The 25,818-nt window shown below is 36.9% G+C and overlaps 1 protein-coding gene across 4 annotated transcripts in view; it reads right to left on the bottom strand.

Moving 5' to 3' along the window:
- ANKRD28 (ankyrin repeat domain 28) overlaps nucleotides 1-25,818 on the bottom strand; it is a gene marked incomplete at its 5' end in the record, with an annotated part of 128,442 nt that overhangs the window by 28,172 nt on the left and 74,452 nt on the right. For all 4 annotated transcript variants that reach the window (XM_082317631.1, XM_082317632.1, XM_082317629.1 and 1 more), the window contains 8 exons: nucleotides 2,198-2,280; nucleotides 2,700-2,814; nucleotides 3,273-3,351; nucleotides 10,271-10,483; nucleotides 11,585-11,727; nucleotides 16,594-16,681; nucleotides 17,462-17,662; nucleotides 21,000-21,070. In XM_082317631.1, the coding sequence (XP_082173757.1) occupies nucleotides 2,198-2,280; nucleotides 2,700-2,814; nucleotides 3,273-3,351; nucleotides 10,271-10,483; nucleotides 11,585-11,727; nucleotides 16,594-16,681; nucleotides 17,462-17,662; nucleotides 21,000-21,070 (993 nt within the window). The remainder of the gene's footprint in view (nucleotides 1-2,197; nucleotides 2,281-2,699; nucleotides 2,815-3,272; nucleotides 3,352-10,270; nucleotides 10,484-11,584; nucleotides 11,728-16,593; nucleotides 16,682-17,461; nucleotides 17,663-20,999; nucleotides 21,071-25,818) is intronic.

Below are 25,818 nucleotides of genomic sequence, written 5' to 3'. Positions count from 1 at the left end.
CCTATTTGCCTGCTAATATTTCTGTGTAATTTAGTACTGAATATAAAATATATGAAGGTAACAGGAAAATTTAAGAATGTGCTAGAATTTATCAGTGTTATGCAGAGGTTTGGGGGTGTTTTTGTTTTGTTTTGTTTTTTTTAATGAAGAGGGGGATGTTAGCCTTACTAAATCCAGGAGCAACTTAAATTTTATCCTTGAGTTTAGCTCTTTAGTCCCAGAGAAAGAACTTTATCAAGCTGGAGTGAAGACTGTTAAATAGCAATTGCTTACAGAGGAGCCCTTTAGAGAACATTGTAGTTTTCTCTTCCCAAAACGTGTGAACTATGGAACTTCAAATTTGAGACCACAAATTTTAAGTATGCAACTCCATATCTAACCATATACTTTGACATGAAGATTACTATTTCAATTGGGTTTCAAAGCTACATTTTTGGTGAGAAAACTACTATATTCTCCTAAGAGTCCTCCTCTTGTGTAACAAAACTTATTCATTAAATCTCCAGTTTTGGTACTTTTGCCTGGGAATGCAAATTTTTTTTTTTCCTTTTTAAGAATTGTTCAACAACAATAAATAGCGAACACCACAGGATGTGTTATTCAAGAGTGCTAGTATTCAAGACTGTTTTCCTACTCCATATCCCCCAAAACATAGGTTTTGTATGCGCCACTACGTCCTCCTCCCATTTCAATAGGCAGTGATATACAACAAACAATTTAAGACAGTTTGCCAATCTGATTTGAAAATTAGTCTTTGATGCCTTTCCATATCCCTAGGTTGCTTGTCTAACACCACTACTTAAATGTCATTCAGTACTGGGACAAGGCAGATTGAGGATTTGGTTTTTTTAAGGTCTGCACATGAATATTAATGAATTAAAAAATCAGAGATTCTTAATTTACATAAACAGGAGTCTTCCCCCCAAAATCAAAAGGGCACGTTGTCTGCAGATACCAATCCCCGCACCAAGAGCGTGTACTAATAAGCTGTTAGCAGTATCTAGTCTTTCCAGTTTGAAGGCTGAACATACTCTTCAAGTCCTTATCTGCTCCAGACTAGATTTACATCCAGGTTTGCTCAACTCCTGTAAAAGCCACAGAAACCACTTGCAAGTCTTCCCCAGGGATTCCTTTGCCATACTGAATCTCCACTAAGGGCACAGCCAGCACAGCACCATGTACAGAAAGAAGAGCCAGAGTATTCCTCATTTTGAACGCATCCAATTGCAATACAGTCAACTATAGGACAGCTCTTTCCTGGAGCGAATCCTTGCAAGCTTGTCCATGATAGGACAGTGAAATAAAAAGCCTTACCGATGGCTAGTTTTAGTTATACTCCTTTAGTTCTTCTCCCAGGCTTTCCTAGCAGACAATATAAAGCTGGGGAAGCAACTTCTTACTCATCCTTTTCCCCAACCCTCTGTCCCCCACTTTTTTTTCTTTTTTTTTCTTTTTTTTTTTTTTTTTTTTTGAAAAAAACATGAAGTGCCTTCAGATTGATGTGGAACCATTTAGTTTCTTCTTCTTCTTCTTCTGTGTCTGAAGCTTCCACAATCCTTTCTCACAATTGTAATGGTTCAAAGAGCTCAGAATTCACACCAGAGCAGACTCTGGACCACAAGGGAAGTAAAAACCTTACAACCCTCCGCAACTTCAGGGAGGAATCAAACAATGAAAGCAAAGCACAGTTTGGGTTGCATTTAATTAACAACAAACCACCAATGCAACAGTTTCTTAATGTAGCAGTCCACAGTCTTCAGAGCTATTAGGTGCCCATTACAGGAATAGACCAATCTGTACTAAGCTAAAGACATCATGGAAGGGAAATGGAGGATGCTCCATGAAGTCATTTAAGAGAACATTAGTCTCTCTCCTTGAAGTTGCATTATGGTCTGAACCAGTCATCCCACCTCTATGGCTAACTTAAAACGCACAAACACAACATTTAAAAAGTTACAGACACATTATTTCAATTTGGATGATTTTTTTTTTTCCCCTCTGGAAAAAATTACTTCTGTAAAAGTTTGCATTCACTTTAACTATGGACTGTGCATTAAACAAACAAGCACTGGCCCCAGGCTACTAGTAAACTATAAAGACTTTTATGCTTTACTAAATTAAGATTTAATTAAAAGCTATTCTATGGAATAAAAAACAAAGTACAAAGCAGCCATAAGATTTTTAAAGGGTATCCTACCTGATGAGAGGAGCTTTCTGCAGCAGTCTGAAAATCCACTTAATGCTGCCAAATGGAGAGGAAACATCCCATGTATACCCCGCCTACGATACACCATAATCAGGTATCACAGTTTCATTACAATTAAAATAAAACAAACATGATTGTGCACCAAAGTGCATGTGCATGGTCAGTTCAGCAAACCATGTAGTTAGAATACTGAGCCTTAGGAAAACTTCACATATTAAACACTTCCTTACAAGCTAGCAGGATGCATTAAGTCAGTGCAACAGCCTGTTAAATCTTTCAGAGCTTTTACTTCAAATACATTAGAGGAAAATCTATTTCTTTTTGGACAAATTGTGACGTACTGAGTAGCTACTTAAAAGTACAGTACAGAATAATACACAAAGTGTTTCCTATTTCAATTTGAAGACTGTATTAAAAATCATATTGGCCTTCTTAATCTAAAATACATTTCTAAATTCTCTCAGCTTGCATTCATGTCAGTAAGGTTACCTACTTTGCAGTGTCAGCACCACTCGTAATCAGAGTGTTGATTAATAGCTCATGGCCATATCTAGCTGCTATGTGCAAAGGAGTATTTCCATTCTTATCTTCACAGTCTATTTCAGCTCCTATAATAAAACGTAATTACTAAGTAAGAATATATGTAGGTATACAGAGACTTTTGTTAGAAAAACAGGACTGATGATAATTTAAGCAACATTAATAATTATCCATGAATAACTACTTTGGATTTAAAAATCTATACAGCTTTCAATGGTGTTTAGTATTAATAGTAAGCAAAACAGAGAGAAGCATTTTATTATGTAACCATATGGGACAAACTTTCTGCAGCCTGAGTTATGGAAGAGAAATTAATATTTTCCTCCTGCATTCTGAAAAATAAATGGTTCTTTAATGTAACTTATCAAACTTTATAAGTAGATATGCCAGACTCCACCATTAACTGAACTACTACTGGACACTGGATATGAAAAAAAAATTCAGTACATTGTTATCAATAGAAGAGGAGGAAAATATTTGTAATACTGTGAAGCTGATGACAAAACTACTCCCTCCCACTTTTTACCATTTTGAATGATGGTTTGAGATCTTGAAAATCTACCATGGATCGCTGTCATGTGCAAAGGTGTTTTCCCATCTTTACTCTGGAAAAGAAAAAAACACCCAGTACTTACTTATGGCCAGTAATATTAATCCACCAGAACTGACAAAAAAAAAGAAAAAGGACATTCTTTTACTTTCTTCTCTCCCATCTACTCCCTCCTTTAAATTGTTGCTATGCACTTCTACGAGACGGACGCTGGCAGTGACAAGTCAGCATGACATGGCAAGCTTTTCAAAAGAGCTGCTCTTAATCACTCTTCCAGCTGTGAGTGACAACTCAGTGATGCCCACTCACTCACAGTTATGCCTGTAGGATAATCACTCTCAAGAGGATGATGACAGCACACAACTTCAGCAACAAGCCTATGTCCAACTCTTCCCCTGCCCAAGTCTAAAACAAAACAATGCTTCTTTAAATTAAGTTTGTTTCTTGAAACAAAATAGCTGTATTTACTATAGCGGTTTACACATTATATTAGAAGACAACACATGAAAGAGCTTGTGTTTCATAGAAATTTCTGTAAAGTGATATTTGTAAGCAATTTATCATAAACCACAAGTAATCCTAGGGCAGAACTATTCAACCATAATCGGTACCATACATTTGACACACATATCAAAAGTGCGGTTAGTCATTCACCCAGTAAAGATGTCCTTCAAGTAGGCCAACAGTAATGCATAAGGGCATTTAAATTTTTAACAGCATAATCTCAATGCACTTACAAAACCAGTTTTTTCTGTTATTATTACTTCAGGATGATTTTTTTACCCCTGTATTTTATCACAGGTAATGGGAAAGCTTTACTACAGAAAAAAGTTCCTATAAATGCACACAAAAAATTGCAAACATGACACTCACAGAAAACAAAAGCACTCTTAGATGTACCTGCATAGCAGATTTTAAATTTTAAACACTGGCTTTGAAGAGTATGAAATGTTCACAAAATACAAAGTTAAAAATACCAAAGATGGTAGGGGGAACATACGATATGAACACAAATATTGAAACATCACAAATTACTGTCATGTGCAAAAGTGTCTTGCCATCTTTACTCTTCCTTTGGAACCAAATGGCAAAGCTTCTATGGATGTGTTACTGAAAGTCTGCTGGAGACCCTTTTAGACAGAGTTGGATGTGGAATTACTAGTTGTGTCATTGCACAGAGCAGCATACACCACCTACAACAATGCAATTATGGGAAACATTGTCTTCTCAGATCTAGATTGAAAGAAATAAAACACTTGATAATGACAGCCAAGTTATCTCCAGATGTTTCAGTTAGCAGATTCCTTTGACCGTAAATAATCCAAAAGACATATCCACATATCCATAGCAGATGCAAAGAAACACAGAAAATGGGATTGCAATCCACCTGAGGAATTGGACAATTGATTTTACTTCTGTCATTGGAGGCCTTAAGAAAAGGCCAAATAAACACAGCATAAGTGATGACTTCCCCAAGCAATCTCTATGCTCTGATTTTCTTCCAAAGAGAATTTTCTTCTAATGTCTACCTTTCATCTTTCTCCCCAAAGTTTAGTTCTACTCTCTTTATCCAACTGTTAATATTCTCTGTGTCCAATTATTTTCCTCCTTTAAAACAATTGTTACACATCTGGTGTCTCTTTCCCTCACTTTTCTCCTTCTTTAAGCTGAAGAATCAATAAATTTAAAGAAAAAAATTATCATATAAAATAAGCTTAGTTGGAGTGAGTGACCAAAAGGTGCTTTGATAACTAACGTTCTAAACTTTAAAAGGGGAAACTTTGAGGAAGTAAGGAATATAAAATAAGGAAATAAATTAGTGAAGTAACAGACAGAAGAATTTAAGGGCTCAGATAAAGAAGCCTGCAATCTCATCAGCTCAGATATGCTAAATCGGTATCTCAAAGGAAGGCTAATGAAGAGTAAGAAGATGGAGCAGAAAAAAGTAGATCCAAGTCTCACTGAGCACATTAGTAAAGTACTTTACAAGGATATAAGAATAACTTAAGGTGGCAGTATTAGAAACTAAGGAGCAAGGTGGTCAAGTGAGAACCCTCACAGGACAACTTGAGTAAGATCTTGCAAAGGGACAGCGAAATAAGCTACAAAATAATTTTCCAGTTGCAAATGAAAAACCACAGTACAATCAATAACAGATTTTTAGATTTACTCTCCTCAAATTTACTTAAAATGCACTTAATGTAGATTTCTAAGACAATGGATTTGATTATCCACAGTGCCTCTCGCCAGTCTAACAGTCTCAGGTTCCTTTGCAACCCAGGAATAACTACACACAATTTTCTATCAACTTATAAACATAGAACAGGTATAAAATTAAATGCAGGTGATTGATAACTTCCATGTTGAAGCTGAACTGCTAGGTATAGGATTGCATACAGAATTGCCTTCTCAGACATTGTCACTAGGGAAGGATATACAGAATCAGAACCAGTTGCCAAAGAGCTCTTTAAGCACAGAAACAGCAAGGCTCTATTTATTGAGCGAAGTACTGTTTCCTGAGATGCCAGGAGGTTGGACTGCATAAGCAAGGAGGTATCCTCAAAACTTTTTGTTCAATTTCCTTTTTTTATGCCTTTAAGGTCTTCTATCTAAATATTAACTACAGCTGTCTGATTTTATGAGATCGGATAGGATCAGAGCACATGATAGAATAGCTAGCTATGAGCTAATGATAACTTTTATTGTCTTCACTGAAACTCAATTAAGTATGGTAATAGGAAAGAAACCACCCAAATCTCCTCTATCACTAGAGAAAACATATCCACAAAATTCTTAAGATCATACGAAAATTGCTAAGAACAGTAATTGCTATTAGACAGAAAGAATTAACACACAGCACAAGGGGTTCTATCAAGTGATTACTCAGATATTAACTGTACTCAGACTACTGAGCTTTACTGAGGGTCAGGGGAAATGTGGGTCTATCATGTCACAGCATTCCTCCAAGTGAAATTCCTCCCCCTAGCATTAATTCTTTGTTCTTGTATCACCAATGGAAGTAAAATAACTTTTTCTATTTAGGTCACTGAATTTTCAAGCAGCAAGGGAGCCCATAAAACAATTAATACTGTCCCATTACATACTCATTTCAACATGTTCTTCCATGCATGGGAATCCTGAACAGTGAGGAGAGTGTGCTGCAGTAATGAGCAATACTTAGCAGGATTCACTGTTCTACAGTACTATATGGACACTGACAAGGCTACAAAAACAAGCATGAAATTATGTCCTCTGCCTACAGAGGTGATAAAGGGCATAACATATTTCTACTATTCCATTATCACAGAATCATTTAGGTTGGAAAAGACCTTTAAGATCATCAAGTCCAACCGTTAACCTAGCACTGCCAAGTCCACCACTAAACCATGTCCCTAAGCACCACATCTACCCGTCTTTTAAATACCTCCAGGGATGGGGACTCAACCACTTCCCTGGGCAGCCTGTTCCAGTGCCTGACTACCCGTTCAGTGAAGAAGTTTTTTCCTAATATCCAACCTAAACCTCCCCTGGTGCAACTTGAGGCCATTTCCTCTTGTCCTATCACTTGTTACTTGGGAGAAGAGACCAACCCCCACCTTGCTACAACCTCCTTTCAGGCAGTTGTAGAGAGCAATAAGGTCTCCTCTGAGCCTCCTCTTCTCCAGACTAAACAACCCCAGTTCCCTCAGCTGCTCATCTAAGACTTGTGCTCTAGACCCTTCACCAGCTTCGTTGCCCTTCTTACTATCTTCTGCTACATATTCCCTTCTTGAGATCAGGTCAGCATCCACAGGTATGCACAAGCACTTACCCTCTATCTGCCATCAAGAATAAGAGTGTTTCCCTTTCGCTCTCCCCACTAGGTCGTCCACAGCAGAAAGTGCTCTAATAGTACTGTCTAGTCTGCACCTAGATTACCATCCATACTCACTGTTACCTCTAAAAACACAGAAACAGTGGGGGAACTATTGAATCAGATTACACAAGCAATATAATTATGATGAAAAATGAATCTTATAACAATTGTAAGAACTACTTTGAACTTCAGCCGCAGAATTTGGAAAATGAACAGGCTTGGTTTCAATAAACACTTAGTAAGAACGCTCCAAAAACATCCCATTTTAACTCTACAAATTATTCTTAGCTACACAACATACTCTTATTCAATTTCCCTTTGCTATTTTTTAGGGATTGTTCTTCTGATTAAACCCAAGATTTATCCTGATAGGCCTTTCCAGGGAAGCAGAAGTTCACTGGGAAACTATTTTCTTTTGCCTCTGTTCTGGTACTTTTCAACAGTGCAAGTGGTAAGTTTTCATATACAAAGTAAGGCTGTTCACACCTTCAGGCACAAATTCACAGGCCAAATTCAGTCATACTGGTATAAATCCACAGAAATGCTATTAACAGAATTACAATGGAGACACACAGTGCAGAAACAGGGGATAAATGCTGTTTTCAAGCTATAATTGCTTAAAATCCCTACACAACCCTACTTGCTTAACAGTTTTGATACTTATTAAATCAACACATTTTAATTACAGCCAACCTATAGCTAAAGCTACTAACCCTTTCCACTGTAAAGACATTTTCTTCTGAAGCAGGCTAACTTCAGTAACCAAATCTTTACTAAGCTCTTAGAACTGAAATTCTCAGCTCTCTGATATGCTTCAGGCTGCATTTCCCAGCCCCATCACTATCACATTTCAGAAAAAAATGATTCTGTCATCTCAGAGTAAGCTTAAGAGAAAATCTAGGTTTACCCATACTAAATCTTCTAAAGATTTTTTTTTAAAGTTACAGAAACCAACAAATCTGTATTTTGAATCCCATAACTTAAAATTGAATGGGAAGGAAGGCAACAATACATCTCTCTGATGTTAAAGCATCTTTTGTCACCTCCAGAAAGTTTACCCACATTATAAACTTCAAAGAATTCAGGAACTTTGCCAGTCACTTTGAAGACATTAGCCATTTTTTGTACAATTTCCAAGGTTACTTAATGTTATAACTGACTAAACATAGTCAGTATCTACAGTGTATACCATACGTAAAACAAAGATTCTTATTTGAAGTTCAAACATAAAGATTATAGTAATCTTTAACAGTGTTTAATTATCCTAATAGAATGTTGGAAGTTTTTCATTTTCATTCCTAAGCTACAATTAAGGTGTCTTGGAAAACGAATAGCCAAAAAACCCAACCACCATTACTTGCTGCACATCTTTCTGAAATGAAGCCCTCCCCACTTCTTTCTTCTACATCAGAAATATGCACAAAGTCACGAACCATTGCAACCCACCATACAGGAAAACAGTAATTCTTTGTTTGGTAATATTTATGTTTCTCTTTTATTCTTATTTGTGTAAGTAACATACATACATAATTATTAGTATCTTTAACATTGTGGGATTATTTTCATGACAGAACATACGTTACTGAGAAACGTTTCACCAATGTAGGACAGAAGTCAGCCCTGTAAGGCTAAACCCTCAGTCATATCCAGTCTGGGACATTATGCAGACCAGAAAGCTGGCAACAAAAATAAATGGACTGTGACCTGTGTATTTTAGGACACATCGGCAATAAACCCTGTAGCAAGCTCCTTACTCCTCCAGGGCCCTTTGGTGATGAATTTTTCCACAACTGAGTTTAAGCACGTTTTCATTAAATGAGCTACATGTTTAAATATATGTAAAAGTGAGCAGTAACATATATGTAAGATTTTTCCACATCAAATAGCTTATTTTAAATTGCTCCCAAATTTTCAGTGGGCTACAGGTTTTGTACTAACAATAGATATTAAATTGTATTTTAGAAATAGTTAGCTGAAAATCAGCGTGAATATCTTACATGAAGTAAGCTACAAGCCCCATGATTTTTAAAAGAAATGTTAGCTATTCTAATATTAACCTCTTATCCAGATTGTGCTGAAATTCAGGCATAACTCTATCAAACAGATTTTTAAATTTATTTTTTTCTTTAAGAAACAAAAGGATAGATAATTCTCTTCCTACCACATGTGGGCAACAGTACAGGCAATTAGATAGTTTGCAAGAGGAACACTTGGGCTTTTCATTCCACACACCCATTTCCCACTTTCCCCAGCCTGAAACCTGTCAAGACACCAGATACTGCCACTGAATATTTCTGAACACAGTTAAGTTTTCATTAGTAGAGTAAAAATCAACTTAATACAAAACAGGAGGTCTCACATCTCTCTTCCACATCTCAAGACCTTACCCTACACACTTGAGAAGATAATAAAAGTTATAGTTTGCTTTTATGCTTCTGTGGATTATAAATTCTACCTACACTAAGACTGGATAGTAAGGAATATTCTGCAGCCAAAGGCTTGTGACCAAGTAGATGTAAAATGTATACTGACTGCTCACGAAGTTTTGCTGGACTAATTAAAAAACCAGCTGTTTAAGACTTTCCATTGGCCTAATCTACTTACCTTTGTATTTTTAATACACCCTTCACAACTCTCCCTTATTAATTAGATTTTAGGATCTTATGTTATCAGCTCTTCAACTGCTCCAGCAATTAGCCTGTTCATACACACTTCTCTGAAATATCCTTCATTTCATTAATGCGGCTTATAAATAAGAAAAACATGTTCATTTGCATTTTTCCATATGATTTGCTCTTACTTGTATGGATAGACTAGGGAAGACAAATTATGTGAAATTCTGACATTTAGATGTAATCAAGATTGACCAGACAGTATTGTCATCTTTCTCCTTTATCCTTTTGGGCTCTTTACTACATCCCATTGAGGTTTTCAGATTCAGATCAAGTTCCCTGAAGCAACATACTGGCTCATTTTTTTTCTATATTACTTTTCACAGAAGTACTCCATCAATCAGTGGGAACTTCTAAATGCTATCATAACAATGATTTTGAAAAATTACTTCTGATAAGACGTACTGCCTCTTTAAGAATGAATGGATGGCTTTGGATTCACCTACCTTCATATTTACATTTGCTCCATTACAGACCAAAAGCTCTAAACACAATGCTCCATGTGTTGACGCAGCAGCAAAGTGCAAAGGTGTAAAACCCTTCTCATTCATTTGATTTACATTAGCACCGCAGTCTATGAGTTCATTCACTACAACATCTTGCCCGTTGTAGCAAGCTACATGGAGAGGAGTATTTCCATAGGCATTTGGTTCATTCATCTATCAGATGAGAAAAAAAAAAAATTAGTTAGTAGGCAAAAACCTGTATTACTGCAGCATTTAATTATGACAAAGAAAAATCTCATGTCATGAGACAACTTCTTCATTATGTTTTAGAACTCTTCAAAACCAGAAATTAAAAGCATGTTCTGGATGTAGTACTTTGATTGAGAAGTGTGTACCAGGCAAGAGTACGATTGCTTTACAAGTGAGCCAACCTCCTCCAATTGTTTCCACACCAGTTTCCTGTATGCAGTATGCAACTTGACAGAACACACATATGGACAAAATGTCAACAGTGGCAATTTGCACAGGCACTACAGACTAAGCACAGCATGGACCTCTATCATGTTTCAACAGCATTTGCAGGTTTCCGTTAAAAACAGAGATGAAAGGGACTTCTTTTTTTGGGGCGAGGTGAGGGGTGGGGCGCACGTATAGAAATAGAATTTGTTGTTGTGCACAACATGATACTGAATTCTGATCTATTTCTCAAGATAGAACTTTGGCAGCATTCTCCAGCCTTGTAAGACTAAAATGTGATGCACAATGTAGATTTCTTACACAGTTTCACAGTTTGTTGTTAACACGCTTTCTACATGCAGGTACTGTATAGCCTTTTAATTTATTTTTCATTTCAATATTAATATAGCCTTCCTTATTGTAGCATTGAAGTTTCTCACAATTTTTAGTATTTCCCAAAACCTATGTGGTGTAAGAAAGTCAGAAACATCTATATTTTACAAATAACTGAAGCAAAAGAGATTAATTTCCTGCAGTTCAAAAAGGATTGTGTGGCAAAGCTAGGAACGGAATTCCTATTTCCTGAGCTCCAGTCCAATGAACTAAGAGTAAGAAATACCAAATGAACAAAAAACTAAATACAAATTTATTTCCAAATAATTATGCAAAATCTGCAAGGCTATTAAGTTACCTGGGGGAATGAGGTTCTATAGCAAAAAAAGCATGTCAATGAAGAACTTTGGAAATACTATTTTCACTATATCGTAACCTGCTCCTAAATAAACAGTGTCCTACAATACTAATAAGAGCATTTCAAACAACAAAAATTAAGTATCACTTTGTTTTATTCTTCCTTACATCAACTCCAAGATCTAGAAGATATTTGACTACACTGATCATCCCACTAGATGCTGCAGCATGTAAAGGCGTATACGATTTCTTGTCTTTGCATGTCACTTCAGCTCCGTGGGCCACAAGTAATTTCACAACTTCAATATGACCTGAAAGAATAAAGACAAAAAGAATGAAGCTGCATTTTATATTAACCAGCACAAGTTTATAAACTTGGTAGTTGTACAATTGTTGTAACATGAAGACGACATTATTCATTTGTACCTAATAGGGAAAATAAAGAATTGCTCTTGTATTCTAATCGCATCACAAACTATAAAAGCAACATAAAATATTCATCTCCAGAAGAGAGTATTTCCACATACCCCCTCCAATAATCATAGCATTTATACAGCAAAAATAATCTTGTCTATTAAAAAAAAAAAAATCTTGTGAGAACTAGAGAGGTGAAATAACTTTGTAATTATTAAACATTTACTGCAAATTTCTGCCAACAACTTGAGAGAGAATGTGACTGTCAGTCTTCCACCCTTGCCTCAACTGCAAACACACCTGTTAAAGCCTTCAGCATAAACTTAGAAAAAATTACACAAACACAAAAAGAAGAAAATACTCTATTTTTAAATTAAAATATACCCCCGCGCCCCCCCCCCCCCCCCCCCCCCCAATCCAACCTCCTTTACTTGCAAAGCCTTTAAAATGCTGAACCAAATCATACAGGATTCAGCAAAGCTCTGTTTTCAAAAGTGACTCAGGCCTCTGAGGACCCGGAGCCTTTTGAAAGCATCAGCTATTCTCCTAAGCCACCGGGAGGAGAGTAGGAGTCGAGCGGGATCGTGGGGAAGGGATGACCTGGGGGGAGTCCCAGGTACGAGGGTGGGAAAGGGGAGCCCACCCTGAAGTCGCAGGCAGTCGCTCTCACTGCCAGCTTTTGGCTGGGCAAGGGGCCCCAACACCGCACCGCTGCTGCAAAGGGCAACCAGTTTTCCCCTTCACCGCGCCCGCAGGCTCCCCTGCTAGCTTGCATGCAGTTGTGACGCTGCACGCTAATAGAAAAGCTATGAAAACAGGGTAACCAAAAAAAAAAATCTGTCATTTTTGCTCAGTTGTTAATTTAACCGCCAAACAAGTCAATCATTGAAAACACACGGATAATCATGGCAAAGTCTGCAGATAAAGGAGCACATACTGAGTTAAACAGACCACGATACATTTAGTGCTTTACCTTCGTAACTGACCCATACAGACAGACGTGGGATTCTTTGTTTTACCTTTGAAGTGACACCCTTACCTTAGTTAAAAAAGCGGTGAGGGGTACACTGAATACTTATGCTTATCCAGTCAGCCATGTAAAAGTAAAAAGTATCAAATCCAGCCTTCAGCTTAAGTGCTTCATAAAAAGTGAGGATCTTTGCTTTTTCAGTGACTAAGAGAATTTGCAAAATTTTGAATAGGAAGTGTCTACTCAAAGGAATACAGACAGAGCTATTTTGATAAACATTCAGTCACCATGATACCTACTTTATGCTCATGCCCAACAACATAAAACGCGACATTTCACCTAGCTATAATGTTCAGAAACATAGAGTTTACCAGTGCAATGTGAGGTGCTGCAATATTTCACTTCTGAATTACTTCATTATTGTAGGAAAGAAGAGAAAGAGAAATGCAAACATGATACTCATCTTCTGACCCAAATATAACAGGGACAAGAATGAAAACAAGCCCTATGTGAGAGACAGAAGTACAGAAGGTATTGAAAGCAGTGAAAGGAAGAGGCACTGAACAGAACAGAAAAACTTTGAAGAGAAGAAAAACAACCAAAAAAATCCCTGACCTGCACTGAAAACGCAAGCAGCAATCAGTGGAAGACACTCGCACAGAAGAGCAAGATACTTGAAGCGGGAAGCGCTGAGGAGACATCCCGATGCACTAATGATGGCGACGCTAGCACGCAAGAATGAAAGTCCCTTTCAGTCGCAGCCTTGCAGCTGGACAGCAATGGAGCCGGGTGAAAAGCAGGAAGGAAGGGAAACAATGGATATAGCCCTAGAAAGTTATTTATAGTAGACTGACGAAAAGCATAACTTCTTTTTTTATTCTAGGGTCAGTTATATATGGTGGAAAACCTTTAAGGCTTTCTGCAAACAAGTGGAGCAGTGTAAAACGGCTCTAAATTGTGAGAGAGAATGTCACAGGTTTTTTTGCCTTGTTTGAAGACTTGCAAAAACTTTTTCTACTCTAATGTCTGCAAGGATTTTTAGGTTGATCAACATCAGAAAAATTACATTTTTCCCACCCAAATACTCTTCATTAACAGAGTTTCCTGTTAATAGCCTATGAAATAGCACTGACTAAAATTGGAATAAATGTAGCTTATCTGAAAAATAGAGAAGACTTTTCTCTCATCTAGGTGACCACAAACCAGAAAAAACATCTCTGTCCTCTCATTGATGCTTGTCAGATCTCTGCCATCTCATGCACAAGTTTCATGGAAGAGAATTTTGCAAATAATCACCTTGAGTAAGGTGGTTGGACAGCCTGTCACAGACATTGCTTTGCATATGTAAGTAGATTACAAAATACCAATACAAAATAGCGCAAAGAATGTTGGATCAAAAATGAGGATTGTTCTTTAACTTCTTTTCAAGTACTGGTATCAGTACTTGAAGTGCAATATCGTACAGCTTCAAATCATAAGTTAGAGTATTAATGCTGTGACAATCACTTCACAATTCACTGGCACATTCTGGTCTTTTCCTCTGAAGACAGCTCAACAGGGTCCTGTTCTTCTTTTTAGCATTTCACATACGGATTTCACAGCCTTATTTTACATTGCTATGAGATTATTTCAGACCTGCATTGTCATGGACGTAAGACTAATGTGAAATTGGGTTGAAACACAGAGCTGTGCAAAGAGAACAGTTAATAATTCCACTTCTGTGTGAATCCACGAGTTCATGAGAAGTTCACTTTTACAACCGTTGAGATCTTACAACCAAGCCCGATTTTCAAATGTGTAGAGTTTTGAGTTTCTGAAGACCAGAATTCTCAGTTCTCGGACCAAAGCACATTTCATACAACGAACAACTCATCATCAACCCCCAAAACTCAGGGTAAGGTTTCTGGCAACTGTATTTAAATAGGTACTGCCCCACATGGTACTGATGTTTTGTTTTGCTCAGTATGTAAGTTTAAAATTGTATTCCCACTTTGAAGTTACTGCTTCCATTTGCTCTCTCCTGGCAAGACTGGGAAACATTGCTGGGATAAATGTAACAACTCCAAAGCAGTTATATAAGATACTCAATGCCACAGAATCACAGATGAGAAATATGCTTAATTAGCAACCTTAAGTCTGTTTTTAAGAACCACGCCCCATGCATACACATTGCACAGCATTATGCCTATTTATAAGTAATTTTCTCATTCATAACAATGAGCATTAATACCAAACTGCATATTGAGGGGCATTTTGCCTAAGACCAGGCCTCCAAGGCAGAGTTATCCTAGACTTAGAGTTGTCAACGCAATGAGTCCATGTAATTTCCCAATTTGTGTGTGTTTATTTTTTGGATTGATATCAGATACAGTAAAATGAGTTTGTTTTACTCAGGGAAGGGGCAGTATAGATCTTACTCTCCTTGTACATTAACTTAAATGCTTGTCAAATATACAAGGTGCTCCTTTATAAACCCTATATATAAAGGTTTTCACTGAGACAGTCATTCCAAGTAGTATTTTCCTCTTATAACTGGAACAAAAATGTTCGTATCTTTAGATCACCTCTGAAAAAAAAAGCTGCCATAAATAATAGGACCATATTCCCTTGCTGACTGTTCTCCTCAAGTTTTGTAAGACGGTATCTTAGGCATATAGATAGGTATTTTCTGGAGAATTTAAAATTTGAGAAAATGCAGATCATCAAAACAGGAACAAAAAATTACATATAATGAAGTCTTATTTCCCCATATCATCTTCAAAGAAATTCCCAGGCACGCAGATTCATAAAATACTGATGCTACTGCTTTTATTCTTCTCCCTTGGCTGGACAAAATTATGAAGCAATAAACTAAAATACTGAATAACAATCAAGACCATGGAACCACCTCAACTAGCTTCTTCCTGAAATTGATACTGAAACTTAATTGTTCACCACTCGTATACGACACAATGCATGTGTTCAAGGGCATTTTTAGACATTTTCTGGAAGTTAAATGAGGTATTGTTTTTTGGCTTCTAAACAGGTTCAACATATTCTGCAATGACAAATACAATCTGCAGTTGCATGTGAATTACTTGGAAAGAAAGCAATTAGCCAAAGCTAAGAAGTCTTTGTCAGTGTCAGCCTAGAACTCTTATTCTGCATTTTCTACGATTCACCTTCCAATGGTTTATATTGCTCATATTTTAAATGAAGCTTGAGATACAAAACTCTACTATTTATTATAGCTATGCTGAAGAAAACAATTCCTACCACTTAATAAAATGAAAGTCTGATAAAGGGCAATGAAGCACATTACTCTGACAATACTGCCAGTGCATCGATCAATACCATGAGAACAATAATTATCCACTTCTGGAATAAGAATGGCAAGGCACGAATTTGGAGTTTGAGAGATGAAATATTCTTCTTTTAAAATACAATCCCCAAGGTTGGTGTAATGATCCTCAATTTCAAGTGCCCCTTGTATTAATTGCTTACTTCTATTTAGCACTATTGCAAAAAGTTTTCACCTGTGAGTAGACTCCTGCTGATTGAGGAACACAGTTCCTTCTTTTTAAAGAACAAAATTACTTACTTTTCTTTTTCCGAGAAACTGATTTTTCTCACCACAAAAACACATTTACAAGGCAATTTGAAGTATACTATTAATGGTTTTCTGGCAGACACACAGATAACCTCAATGCTTACAGTGTAAATATTTTTGCTAGAAATACATAAAACCACTAAACATAAGGTGATTTTTTTTTTTTTACTACCACAATAGTAATCAACTGAAATATGTACATACCCATATATGCTGCCCAATGTATAGCTCGTCTGTCTTTCTTGTCAAATGCATTAATGTTGGCCCCTCTAGACAACAGTAAGCTGACCATCTGAGATAAACAGAAAGAAAAGAAATCCTCTATTCATAATGGAAAACTCTGCTAAAAGTTCAACAAAGAAAATCATAGGAGCAAACAAAAATATCTGCATTTTCAAAGGATTTAAATGTGTTGTTTTTTGGATATTCCATAAGCTTGAAAAAACTTGCTGCCCACCTTGGCAGCAGTAATGAAGTGACTGTAAGGAACACAAAACTATGTCAACAAAAACATTTCCCAGTTTATGGGAATATGGCAAAGCTGTGGAATCTTTGAAATCTTCAGGCTATTACTAAGGGATTCACTAAAGGTAATCACTAAAAGCAAGCCTGTTGCCATTTTGTCTCCAGTTACCTGTACACAATTACAATGGGAATTTCCTGGTAGTCATTTTTCAGGGCTTGAAAACTAGGGAGTTAGAGCGTATTACATATATTTCCTCCACATTTCTGTGACAACATATTCCATATGTTCACTATCTACTGAACAGAAAAATACCTTCTTTTTCCCATTTTAAATTCATTTATTTCTAGTTTAACTCCACTTAAGACAGAAGCAAATTTGCTTAAGAAAGGTGAATGCTGTAATAACCTTCCAACTAAATGGTGTAACATGTATTTTCCACAACCATTTTGTACACAGATGCATACAAAAGACAAATTCAAATACAAAACAGGGGTTGGGGTTTTCTGAGGGGATGGGGAAACATGATCTTAAACTGAGAAACTAAACATCAGAAACGTGAGGGACAGAACGACGAGTGCGAAACAAGCTAAGCAAAATAACTCTTACCTCAACATGTCCACTGAAGGCTGCATGATGCAATGCAGTTCTGCCTGCTCGATCAGACACATTTACGTTGCTTAGGAGAGGCACCAGAGCTTCAGCACATTTCACAGCTTTGTTTGCAGCTGCTATATGTAGGGGTGTCTGCCAGTTTTTATCACGAGCATTGACATCCGCTGAATGCTTTAACAACACCTGAACAGCATCCTGAAAGCATTTACAAAAAAACCAAGCCACTTAAAGATTTGAAATGCCAGCCTTAAATCCAAGGACAGTATAATGGAATAGAACTATTTACAAGTTGTTCTTTTGTAAACATCATCTAATGCTTTGGGATTTGTACTTTATCATAAATCCAGATTTGGGGATGTTCTCAAGAATGTGAGCAATATACTCCCTACAGGATTCAACTGAATCAACCATTTCCACATCTTTTATCCAGTTCCTTAAGACGGCTGGCAAATTGTTTTGTCATCACAACTAATTTCCAAAGCTCAATAAACCTCCTTAGGATTTCTTCAGTTGCTAAGGATTAGTGAAGTACTATGAACTTATAATGTATTTGCATCAATTTGCCAAGCAAAATTTGCGAACTGTCAAAGTCTAGAAATGGCAAAGAGAAGAACAGCTTATTAAGTGTACATTTAGAGAACCACAGATAAAACAGAGCATGGTCACAGAAAGTTTCAACATATACTGTTGCAAAACTCCTGAAAACCGTTTCAAAACGTTGCACTGAATTCCATCTCACAAAAAAATTATTCATTTCCTTTTGTTAAAAGTACAAGCTCTGAAAATCTGACAAATAAGACTGTAATTCTTACAGCTAGATAAACAAATCCCATTAAAATACGTGCACACAATTGGAATGCATAAAAAGAAAAAATCTGTTGGTGATATCAACATGACAATGAATACTGCATTTTACGTCAACTCCGTGACCTTCCCAAAATTCACTAATTGCTTTCAGTGACTTCCAACTCAAACACTGAGCACACAAATAAATGGTTGGCACTTTGAACTTAAAATATGTTACCACAAGTAGTTGCTGGAAATTTCAAATTACACTGTGGTACAATAGCTAGGTATTATTCTCAGCCATGAGCAGAATGCTAAGTAACACTTTATTCTATTTATTACAATAAATTATATTTAAAATGCTCAAATTTCTTCTCCTGTCAATAAAAAATAAAATAGGAGCAAACATAGAAGTGAAAATACTGCATCACAGGCTTGTAATTTAAATGAGAAATGGAATAGCTTCTATTCTCTAAGAAACAAGCAGATTTAATACTTTAAAAATCTAATCAATATTTTGAACTTTTGTCTTCTTTGAACCAAATATTAAGAAAAATCATAATTGGAACAAGGAAATGTTAGAACAACTATTACCCCTTTTTGTAGAAGGAAGCACTGTAGTACTAGCATAAAAATAATTTCTTACATTTTTCTGCACATATGCATTAATGAATTTAAAGAATTAGTGAATCCGCTTAGGGTTTCTTTTTTTTTTTTTGCAAAGTACACCAGGCGCAGAAATCACAGAATCGTTTAGGTTGGAAAAGACCTTTAAGATCATCAAGTCCAACTGTTAACCTACCACTGCCAAGTTCACCACTAAACCATGTCCCTAAGCACCAGGGATGGAGACTCAACCACTTCCCTGGGCAGCCTGTTCCGATGCTTGATAACCCTTTCAGTGAAAAAGTGCTTCCTAATATCCAGTCTAAACCCCCTCTGGTGCAGCTTGAGGCAGTTTTCTCTTGTCCTATCACTTGTTACTTGGGAGAAGAGACCGACCCCCATCTCGCTACAACCTCCTTTCAGGTAGTTGTAGTGAGCGATAAGGTCTCCCCTCAGCCTCCTCTTCTCCAGACTAAACAACCCCAGTTCCCTCAGCTGCTCATCTAAGACTTGTGCCCTAGACCCTTCACCAGCTTCACTGCCCTTCTTTGGACATGCTCCAGCACCAATATAAAGGTCTGGAGCCTGGCAGTCTTGACATGAAGTTGCTTGAACTCATGCAGTTGACAGCTAAATCTATAATTCCAGCTATTTTGCATGTTTCAATGTCCTTGTTTAATTGCAGTTGTCCTTGCTTCAGGAGTAAGTCCAGATGTTTTACTGAAATAATTATCAAGAGGTTTTTTTTCATTACAGCTTTTTTCATCTAACGCCTAAAAAACTATGTAAGTCTGTCAGCTGGAAAACAGTGCCTACACGTACCGACCACCTCTCCATCTACGTATGTGGACTGCTACGACTTACTGTGTTTATAAATAGAAAATTCTGACAGGCACCTATCATTGCTTTTAGGGTAGACTTATTGGTTTACATGTTTCATTTACCTTCGGTTAGTATTTTGTTTAAAATATTCCACATTTTAAATGGTTGCATTTCTTGAAGTTATCATCTAGGTCCAGTTTGTCTGCAGCACTCCTCTCTACAAGCATTACTGATATAAGGAGCTTTTATTGTCCCTCAGCTCTGAGGAATGCAGTATTTGGTGCTTCAGTCAGCTCCCAAAGGAGCAGCCTAAAAATACCTCCAGAAGAACAAATAGCATTTGGGAGTAAGGAGCCCTTGGAGATTAATTTTCAAACACTGTTTTGAATAACACAATCTCCACATAACTTAGCTATTAATGCTAGTGACAAAATAATGCAATTTATCCAGAGAATTCAAAAGCAAAAACTGAAACAAGGCTTGTTTAGATAGTTTGCGGATCAAATACTTGAAGCTCAATGCTTGCCAAAACCAAAATATTCAATTCCATCTTCTCAAACAAAAGTTTACACAGAATCCTTAAAAACCCTTTAGTTTTGAGACATACTGAAATGAGCATCAATTTGACTCAGGATCTCAAAAGGAGAGAGTTTTGCATAAACTCTTCCACATAACAAGCTCAGCATTTCTCTGTTTTGATCTTCCACAGGCATTTACAATTTTTATTAGGACATCAACAGTAGAGGAACAATAACAAATTAATTTCTTATATTACTATATTCTCACAATTGTATCACTGGTAGACTTCAAAAAACTTTCTACATATTTCATTTATAACTTTTAAAGTGATTTTCAATACTCTTTGATTGCTTTTTTAAAAAAAAGATGTTTGCAGGCCTTATAGAACCATTTATTTCTTCAATGCCTGAACAGACGAACATGTAAAAAATGAAGAAATGCAAAGATTACGCTGTAAAAGCTGTACTAAATCTTATTTCATCACCACTTTGCTCATGCTGAACCATTCTAGTTACCTTAAGAGAAGTAACCTGGACTTAAAAACACTGCATGCAGAATTCTTTCTGCTAGGGTAGTGGCATTTGAGCAGAGAGCAAACCTGAGAACTGGAAGTTTATTGTTTTCCTCTTTCTTCCTACTCAGGCATATGATATATATACTCTCCAGACATAAACTGTTGCAAGTGTTCTGCAATTCCAAACATTTGGAGTAGTTTCACTTTATAAAAACTGAACAAAGAACAGAAGGTAATTTGAGATGTCTTATTTTAACACAAAGCAGTCAAAAAAAAAAAGTATACCTCACTACAAGATGCCACAGCTCTGTGTAAAGGAGTCAACCATTTGCTGTCTTTGGCATTAACTCTAGCTCCTGTAAGAAAAAATAAGAAAAGTAGACATTTACAATATATTTACAGAAAGACTTTACTATTTTCCAGTACAGAGACAGAACTATTGGAAGATACTTATTCTAGGCTCACACAGCATGATGCCAAAAATGGAACAGGAGTCTTTTCTCCAGCTGAAGCCCAGCCTTTGAGAAAATTGTTATAACACTGCACCCATAATACTCTTCCATCAAAGTGTACTTTTTACACTAGGTAGTCGTCTATAATCTTTTGCATTTCCAAGGGTACATAAAAGACTGTTGGGTACGAAAGACTGACTCCTTGCCTTCATTCAGCAACAAAAATCTTATACTTTCCCACTATAATTGAAATTCTCTATTAAAATAGAGAAAGGGGCTACATTTATTCCCCATGCCTCCAGTTTCCTTGTGATTGGTGAGTATAATGCCTAGGTATACAGAATGATGCTTCTTCTACTGGGAATTTGGGAATAAGTCTTCTCTACTCCACTAGGTCACCTAGCCCACTTCAGGTCCTCCTGGACCTCCCTTTATGATCTAGACTGTAACAACCACACCTCTCTGCTTCTAAAAGCATACCCAAGAGACAGCTGTCCCTGCCCCCAGGAAAAAAGGTCACACAAACATCTGTAAGGGACACAAGCTTGGGTTTGGATTTTAATTTTTTTCTTAATAATAAAAGGAAAGAAAGATCTGGGGATTTTTTTCCTGAAGGAAGAAACTGAACTACTTTCTAACTTCCAGTGAACTTCAACAAACAAGAAAACTTAATGATTAAGCTTAATGATTTCATTTCTTACATATATACACACACATATACATGTATATATATGCACACACATATACATATATATGTATATACACACATATATTACCTTACAGGTGTTTTTTTATACCTTGAGTGGAAATTTAGCCATCTTTATTTGAAAACTGCTGAGATTTGATAGCTTAGACAAAATGTTATGTTTTTGAAAAAATAATTTGGAAATACTGTTGGAAAGAGTTCACAGAGCAGTATATGATATCACACGGTAACGTTAATGCTATCACACAGTCAGAGCTTATTAACTTCTCAGGCTAAACATAATATTGCTATGTCAGAACAAACTTCCATTTTTTCTTTGCAAAGAATAAAAAAAGGATATAAGGCCAGTAAGACACAAAGGATTGAAGGCCACTAAGACACAAAATGTCAAACAGGCCTCTGGTCACAATACCCAGCTGAGAGACAGGGTATTTTGACCCAAGTCTCCCAGACCGGCACCAGCAAAGAAGTCTCTCCCAGTCCAGCTGAACAACCTGACCAGGAAACTTAGCAGTCTGTACAAAACTGTGGTTGTATATATTAAGCAAACCAAAGATTTGAAGTCAGTTCTCTGAGTTAATCAGTTTCTAGTCAATCCATCCCTTTCAGGCTTGAGGACACAATACGAAAGCTGATGCTCGATCCAAACTCCCACTTTGACCCTAGGTCTTCCAAGCACCAGACAGAGCCTGAGGTCTAATTGCTGGCTACAGTTTCAGGGATTTCCCTCTTTCCTTATCCAAATTGCAGAAGCTTTGGGTGTCATCCTGTTTTCCAAGATCAGAAGTTTTTGAATAAGTTTGAAGGAATGGGAAGAAAGTCCAAGTCCATTTGAAGAAAACACCCACAATCTAACAAAAGTTTAAGAGACTTAATCTTACCAGAAATTATCTGCTTTTTTCAACCATCATAAGGACCTAGCGTACTGCACCATATCATGTACCATAACATAATGTGCTGTATCAAATTCTGCATAGAACTTGGACTTCTACAAATGTCTTTGAAGTGTTCTAAAAGAATTAAGGGAGTTACTAGGTCTCTAAATACTATCGTGATTTTCGTCAGGTGACAAAGCCTGAGATAGGAGAAGCACTAAGCCCAGCAGAAGGGGAGAAATGCATGTTTCCACTCCAAGGAGGCGGCAGTTACCTAAGCTCTAGTGAAAACATGCTTAGCGTCTAAGCTGTGTTTATGGGTTCAGCTAAGTTGTTCACTGACATTTTTGGTACTTTAACATACAGCCTAAAAATCGCACCAGAAGAGAGCAGGAATAAATACAAAAAGATACTGTACAAAAGGTTTTCCCTGTGGTAAGTTAATCAAACTTGCTAGAACTAAAGGAAAAGAATATCTGAAAGTGTTTGTTTTTTCTGGTAAGAAAGAAAATCAGCATTAGGCAGAGAAATGCCTAAAGAAATCTGAAGTGATACCTAAAAGTAACACGGGTCCTCTCAAAAGAACAAAACCAACACAATATCTGACCGCCTGCCCCCCGTAAGTGATCCTCCACCCAAAGAGACAAGAAACCCTAGGTCTAGGACATCCCATAGTTAAATTAGTGCAATATGCAGACACTAAAATAAGTTAACTTTTCAAATGCACAAAAAAAAAATGTAGATTCTCTGACAAAGGAAAAAACAAAGTTGACTTTTGACAAAAGATCTAAATCTCTGATGGACTTACGTAAGATAAGAACCACCAAGCTTGTTTTTTCTCCCCACAACAAACAACTCTTAAAGGAGTTCCAAAATCGTTAGATTGAAAGACAAAGTTTTTAAGTAATAATCAGAATAAGCGTCCTATCAAAAAATGCATATGCATTATTAATGTGGGAATCAGGAAATCTATAGCTCTAGATACATTAACCAAAATAATATTTTAAATTAATATAGAGATAATTCCCCCTTAAATTTCTGCAAGAAGATATGCTGCCAGGAATGATTTAAATTTCAAAAAACAGCTTCTCCAAACAGCCTTGTATCTGAGGACATACTCCCCCTCTAGGCTGTTCTTTACTCTGTAGCATTTGGGGAAAACGTTACCGTTCCTCCCTCCCCCTTCAGATGCTCTTCATGAGACATAAAGCTCCCTCAAACTCCTACCATGCAACAGTGAGTAAGGTTACAGCCTTCATGCTCTGGGGTAAAGCTCTACTCCAGATCATTGCAAATAAACGTTAGAAAATATATTGCATGTTTACTGAATAGCTTTTGCTTAAAGATGATTTGCTTCACATTTTTTTTAAAGACAGTTTGAACACATGTATGCATATAATTCAGTGTACAACACTGGCGATGCAATATTATCTCTGTGAAGCTCAGCCTGCTGACGGGTTAACCAGGGCATTTCTCACATTTCAAATGCCTTCAAATGCCAGTTATGCAGCAGTTTGCTCTTTCAAAACACAGTGCAGTGTACCTCAATACCCAATTTGTATAAACAAAACAAAACAAAAAAAAACCCAAACCAAAAAAACCCCCCACCACACTGGATCTTCCAGACTTCAGGGGCCTGGTCTCAATGTGTTTATTAAAACTGTTCAAGTATTTCATTTGTTTAATATAGGATTTCTTATATTTCAATTCTTTTAATGTCATAGAGCTTGCAGGAAAAGGATTTGGGGACTTGCCAGAGATATCAAATACAACACAAGTACCCATCATCTTCACTAGGACTTAAGAACTCATTACGTAAATGACGCTCCCCTAAAACCGCACCTTCCAAACCAACCAACTTATTCTTCCATGTTGGGGCACTAAACCAAAATATTAAACAAGATCTTCCCTTTCATCGCCAACTTTGCTAGCACAGCCTAGTAAGTTTACACATCTAGGCAAATATGAAAGCAGGATTTCTGATCTGCAAAAAAAGGGGGGAGGGGGGAGGGGGGAAGGGAGAAGTATTACGAATTTTTCTTTCCTCCTTGAATCTTACATTTCATTTTGTGAAGCTGCATTCACAGGACTAACAATTAGGAAGACATGTTTTATCTAATAAATCTAGTACAGAAGCTACTAAAAACTCAGTGATGCGTACTTTTAGCAACTTTATTTTCCAAGAGACATATTTTCCAACTCAATACATGCACTGATTTACAGAACTATCCTGGAAACTTTAATTATATCAGTCCATATCTGGCAATTGCACATTTAAATGTGCTATTAGCCACCACTACCTGGATGTATTCTGCAGTCCAGCTGCTGCTTCATTGGTGTCAGTATCCTTACATTCGAATAAGAGCTAGCATCTCAACCATCTCTTGAAGAGATCGGTAATGAATGACTGGGCAGGAAACGCGGCAAGGAACAGCCACGCAGCTCCTCCTTCATCCATAAAGCGCCATATAACTATACACAGCTGTGTCTCAGCGCATCACCTTTGTGTTCCTCTCGTACGAACCTTGGCTGCGACTCTCCTTCTGAGCCACTCTGCACCAGAGCTCCTCCTATTTGTAAATGTCCTCAGAAGACTAATGAACACAGCGGCTACATTACTTACGCATCACTAGTTGGAAATAGATTCAGAAAAGAAATACAACAGTACTGACAAGACGTTTTCATCTTCGCTCACAGTACTGACTTCAGTACTGAACTGCCTTCCACTGTTCTGTTTGTAGTCTGTATTTTTAGACTGTCAAGGATGGTATTTTCCTTTGGTATTGTACAAGATGTGCTAGTGATTAGACAATATCATAATATAAGCAAATAAAGCAAAAGTGTTTTCACATATGCAATACAGACACCTGTTGTTCAGTTTGAAGCTCTCAAATGTTATTTCGGAGCAAAATATGTAAATAAGATCTTTAGACTGCATTTAAAAAGAGCCAACAAACTTTGTCTTAACAACCAGTATACTGAAATAATTTTAGGAATGATCTTTGCAGAAATTAGGAAGATCCCAGGCATAAATCACTGTGAATAACCAGCCATCCTACTGTAATTAGATT

Source organism: Platalea leucorodia, assembly GCF_965183815.1.
Source record: "Platalea leucorodia genome assembly, chromosome: 1".
Taxonomy (NCBI): Eukaryota; Metazoa; Chordata; class Aves; order Pelecaniformes; family Threskiornithidae; genus Platalea; species Platalea leucorodia.
Note: the sequence above shows the minus strand (reverse complement) of the source record. Positions and strands in the feature narration are given on the sequence as shown.